The sequence below is a fragment of the Thamnophis elegans genome, chromosome 13 (assembly GCF_009769535.1).
Source record: "Thamnophis elegans isolate rThaEle1 chromosome 13, rThaEle1.pri, whole genome shotgun sequence".
NCBI classification, from domain to species: Eukaryota; Metazoa; Chordata; class Lepidosauria; order Squamata; family Colubridae; genus Thamnophis; species Thamnophis elegans.
This window is the reverse complement of record NC_045553.1, coordinates 32,626,755-32,632,172: the sequence shown is the minus strand read 5'-3', so window position 1 is coordinate 32,632,172 and position 5,418 is coordinate 32,626,755. Positions and strand designations below refer to the sequence as shown.

At 55.1% G+C, this 5,418-nt stretch overlaps 1 protein-coding gene across 1 annotated transcript; it reads left to right on the top strand.

Moving 5' to 3' along the window:
* Nucleotides 1–1,736: 1,736 nt before the first annotated feature.
* Nucleotides 1,737–4,609, top strand: ZNF703 (zinc finger protein 703). Its single transcript, XM_032228852.1, has 2 exons — nt 1,737–2,177; nt 2,932–4,609. The coding sequence occupies exons 1-2, from the start codon at nt 1,893–1,895 to the stop codon at nt 4,399–4,401; spliced, it is 1,755 nt and encodes a 584-aa protein (XP_032084743.1). The 5' UTR covers nt 1,737–1,892; the 3' UTR covers nt 4,402–4,609.
* The last annotated feature ends 809 nt before the right edge of the window (nt 4,610–5,418 follow it).

Genomic DNA, 5,418 nt, shown 5'->3' with positions numbered 1-5,418 from the left:
ATTACCATGAAAAGTACATGGATCTGTCTCTACAGTTCCCAAGAACTGAGCTTGACTCAAAGGAGACTTTACAGGTTACCCTTTGATTAGATTGAATAGCTTGTAGTTTATTACTGGAGGGAATGGAGTGGTGATGGAGCTGATAATTCTGCAGTTACACTTTCTTCCTTGCGATCAAGACCAGAAAGAGTTAATCAAGCATCTAGGAGTGCTGGTTAATAGTATTCATTAATTTAGGGCAGCAAAAGTCTGATTCATTTCCTTGTGTGTATGTGTGTGTGTGTGTTTCATTGTAAGGTAGTTTCCTTCTTTGGTGAAGGAGGCCTGATCTGTTTACTGTTTGGATAACGCTCATTCCTATCAGCACACGAACTATGGTAACTGTTAAATGCATCTCCAACCCTGGCAATTAACATCTTTGAAGGCAAAGTTGTGGACTTCCAGACATTCAACTTCTTCAATTCCAGTAATGATAACACAGTTCCAATTTATGAAAAGCTTTGCTGGTTTGTGCCCATAGTAGAGATGGATTGGACTTATGAAAAGGTGTACAGCGACCACCCCTGAAGAAGTGCTTTGGTCTTCTTCCTTGGGGAGCAATAGTGATGGAAAAATATTTTGCGATGAAAATATGCATCCAATGCATCGAAGGTGTGATACTGTAGGATTATATCAAGCACTGTGAAGAATTTAGGCAATTTTTTTTAAAAAAAAAATCCAGTAGCATCAGGTAAGATGGAGAAAACGTTCTAGCAAGAAGTAGTCCAGCATTCTAACAAAAGGAAGATATGAATAATGGATACATCATAACCAAGAAAGAATCCAAAAAAAGAGTCTCTACAGGATGAGGATGGGTGAAATAAGCAATTAAGGCAAGATCCTCGGTAATAAAAAAATATATGAAAAAATCTACCTGAGAGGGAACGTAACCAGGTTTTAAGGAGTTGGGCAACTTTCTAAATCTAATAAAAGTAAGTTAAATAAATTGAAATTTGAGTTGGAAGAAGGTGGCAATTGTTGAGATCCAAGGCCGCAGGTTCAACAGGCTACCCTAAAAGTTACCTGCTGAGCCCACATCTAAGGCTGGCATTGGGGTGGCTTAACTTGCCTTCCTGGAGAATTTAGCCTCCTGGGCTATGAATAACTTCGAATCCAGCATCTTTCACCTAGAAATGAAGCCGAAATAGCAGCAGCAGCACGCAGCTAATGTCCTTTTCTCCACTCCCTTCCCTCTTTTATGCCGTTTTCTAAAACCTCGCCAATAGTGAGTGTTTGGGTGCGCCTCTCCTGTGTGTACATACGAAAGTGTGTGTAGTATATGGAAAGAGCACACGGGTTTGAATGGATATTTGGGGATCGGGAGAGAGCAAGGAAGAAGGGAAGGGACTCCAGGCTTTTCCACCCACCCATCCCCCCGTTGCCCACGGCTCCCCCCCCTCACACCTCACCCCCCCCCCCCAGGAATCGGGAGCCGGGCCGAGCCCTTTGCGCAAGCAGGCGACAGGAGAGAGCGAACAACCAGGGAGGCGGCCGAGGCGCTCCCGAGGAGGAGGAGGAGATTAAAAAGTGACTTTCTCATCTTTCCACTAGGCTAAGCTCCCCCCACCGGCCGATGGCCCCGCCCCGAGGTCCTTGGCACGTCCCCGATTGGTGGGCAGGCCGGTGCCTTTGAAGTGTGCTGCAGACCGGAGCTATTTGACGTGTAGCTCGGGGAAAGGAAGGGCTTTTTTCCCCCCTCCGTCTCTCGCTGGGGCCGGTGCGGTCGTCCTTGCTGCCGCCGCTTCCACAACGCGCCCTGCCCGGCTTTTCGCGCTGCGGAGCTTGCCTCTCCCCCCCTTTGCCCCCCTCCCCTGCCCTACCCCACCCCCGCCCTGCCCGGCTCGCTCCCCCAAATGAGCGGCGGTTCGCCCGCTGGATCTAACGCAAGGACATCGCCCAGCAGCAGCGGCGGCGGCGAAGGAGGAGGAGGAGGCGGCGAAGGCTCGGCCGCCGCCTGGTCAGCCCAGCCTTCCGGAGCCGTGTGCCCGGTGTTCTCGCACCTGTCCCCGGAGGACCCCCTGCGCCAGGCGAACCGGCTTCCCATCAGGATCCTGAAGATGCTGAGCGCCCACAGCGGTCACCTCCTGCACCCGGAATATCTGCAGCCGCTCTCCTCCACGCCCGTCAGTCCCATCGAGGTCAGTGCCAAGTCCGAGCCTTCCTTTGCCCGCCGGCCAAGCTGGGCCTTTTTTTGCCTCCGCTCCTGCCCTCGGTCTCGGCCGCGCGCTCCCAACTCCTTGCTCGGCTGCTTCCCCGGGCCGCGGCGCTTCGGGAGCTCCATCTCGCTCTCCGTTCCCCCTTAGTTCGGGGATCCCTGCTCCCCACTGCCTGGCGCTCCCGTTTTGTAGACGGCTGGCGAAGGGCGCTTGCTTGCCTGCTTGCGAGCCTTAAATCCCAACCGATTGGGCTGCCCGGCCTGTTGATGGCAAGAACGGGGGGCGGTTGAGGGGGGGAGCGAGGAAAGAAAGACGCGTTGCGATCTTCGGCGCCTTTTTCCCCAACTTTGCGCCGCGGTTTAATTCTGCTCCTTCGAAAAGGGTGCAAGGGGCGCATGCAGGGGGTTATAGCAGAATAGCCCGGGGAAAAGAAGGGTCCCATTTGGGGAGGACTTATGTCCACCGACTCCGAGTTCCGGAGCGGGAGGCTGCACGTCGGAAGAAGCAGAACCCGTGTCGCCGATGACCTTAGAGCGGGGATGAGAAGGAGCTAAAGCCCGAGGAAAAGGGCTTTCCTTAGAAAGGGAGCCCGGTTAGAGGACGGTGGCGGGGAACTTCCAGCTGCCAGAAAGGAACCTCTTGTCCCCGGGAGATGTAGTTTCGGGTGCGCTGCGACCCGGGAGCCCATCTCGGCCCGCTTTTCTCATTCGCCTCGCCTCTCTCCTTCCTTTTACAGCTGGACGCGAAGAAGAGCCCCTTGGCGCTGCTGGCGCAAACCTGCTCGCAGATCGGCAAGCCGGATCCGCCGCCCGCTTCCAAACTCAACTCCGGCGCGGCCGCCGGGCTGTCTGGGCCGGACAAGGAGTCAAGCGGCCGCGCCGCCAGTGCCGGAGCCGCCAGCGCCCTCAAGCAACTGGGCGACGCGCCCGCCGAGGATAAGTCGAGCTTCAAGCCGTATTCCAAAGGCGGCGGCGGCGGCAGCGGCAGCGGCGGCGGCGATCCGCGGAAAGACGGCGGCGTGCCGCCGAGCCAGGCCGCCTCGGGCGCGGAGAAGAACGGCTTCCGAGTTCCCAGCGCCGCCTGCCCACCTTTCCCTCCGCTGGCCGCCTCTTCCTCTTCCACCTCCTCCTCTCCGGGAGGCTCGAGGGGCAATTCCCCGCAGCACTCGGACTGCAGAGGCCTGGATGAGAAGAAGGAGTCGGAGATGGTGGCCAAAGGCAGTCCCGAGGGAGCGACAGGAGCCGGAGGTCCCCGGGCGCGCGCCGGCAGCGTGGAACCCGGGACGCAAAGCGAGGCGGCTTCGGGGCGCAAGTCCGAACCTCCGGCCTTGGCGTCGGCCGGCCACGTGGCGCCGGTGTCTCCTTACAAGCCGGGTCATTCGGTGTTTCCTTTGCCCCCCTCCGGCATCGGCTACCACGGCTCCATCGTGGGGGCGTACGCGGGTTACCCTTCTCAGTTCGTCCCCGGCTTAGATCCTACCAAGCCTAGCCTGGTGAGCAGCAGCCAACTGCCGGGGGGCTTGGGGCTCCCGGGAAAGCCCCCCAGCTCCAGCCCGCTGACGGGGGCCTCCCCGCCTTCCTTCATGCAGGGATTATGCCGAGACCCCTATTGCCTGAGCTACCACACCGCCTCCCACCTGGGCACCAGCAACTGCTCCAGCTGCGTCCACGACCCGGGCAGCCTGAAAAGTGGATATCCCCTGGTGTATCCCACCCACCCGCTCCACAGCGCCCTGACCTCCAGCGCCACGCCCAGCCTCTCCGGCCATTCGCTCTACACCTACGGCTTCATGCTGCAGAACGACGCGCTGCCCCACATATGCAACTGGGTGTCCGCTGGTGGACCTTGCGACAAGAGGTTTGCCACCTCCGAGGAACTCCTGGCCCATTTAAGGACACACACGACGCTGCCTGGGGCGGAAAAACTTTTGGCTGGTTATCCTACCTCGGGGCTGGGCTCTGCTGCGTCCTGCCACCTCCACCTCCCGCCTGGCGCCCCGGGGAGCCCCAGCTCCTTACCCGGATCTCTGTCGTTGAGAAGCCCGCAGACTTTGGGACTAAACCGCTATCATCCCTACGGCAAAAGCCATTTGCCGACGGCGGGGACCTTGCCGGTCCCTTCCTTGCCTGCAGCTGGACCCTACTACTCCCCCTACGCCCTTTATGGCCAAAGACTGACCTCAGCCTCTGCACTTGGATATCAGTAACTCCAGCAGCCCTGCTCTCTCTCTCTTGCGACCTCGCCTCCGGGAGTGTGTATTTATTTCCTGTATGTTAGCTTAAAGCTGGGAAAATAAGTGCATTAATACACCAATGAATCAATGGTATGCAAAACGTCTGTGTCCCCCCCCCCACTTTTCCAAAATCTGACCCACTTTTATCTTTTTTTAAGCAAAACGTTTTATCCATGTTGGGGGGGGGGAGCTTACTGTATTTTCTTTTTTTTCCCCCCTTTAAATATTATTTTTTTAAAAGAAAACTTTGCCCTGGTCCCCAGGAACGCCTGGCATGATGTTCAGCGAAATGCTTTTCTTCCTTCTCCCTGCTTTTTCTACCATCCCCCCTTTTTTTTAAAGTTTGGTTCCATTCTTGGTTTCGGTTTCTTTGGCTTTTGTATAGTAACTGGAAAATATTTTTTTTTTGTCGAAAGAAAGGAAAAAAGAAAGAAAGAAAGAGAAAGAAAGAAAAATAAAGAAATGGGGAGGTCGGGTTATCTGGGAAATTATTTGGTGGCTTTGTTTTAACTGCGGAAGCGGAAGACGGATGATCGGACTCACCTTGGGACTGGGAAGCTGCCGGCACTGGGCTGGCGGTGCCGAGAGCTTGGTGGTTCTGAATAGAACCTATCATCCTGCCTCCTATGCAAAAACCAAATCACCTGTGCTCTCAGAGTGAGTGGAGGGATGCCCTAAATAAAAAGGAGAGCATCCAACCACTGGAATTTTTGGGGGTGAAGCTGAAGCCCCTTCCCATAAAAAGAAGTGGCATGCAAGCCTTCCACCATCTTTCAAACTTGTTTTATTTTATTTTATTTTGCTTTGACTTTTTTGTTCTCTCCCCTCCTTTTACCCCCACCCCGCTTTTTCTCTCTCTTCAAAAGACCTGAATTTTAAGGAAATTAGCAAGCATCCTTGAGGGACTGGAAGAGAACAATCTTATACGCCAAATGAGGAACTTGGAGAACTTTTGCTCAGTCTGGTTTCAAGCTGGATCCTCAAGTCCAG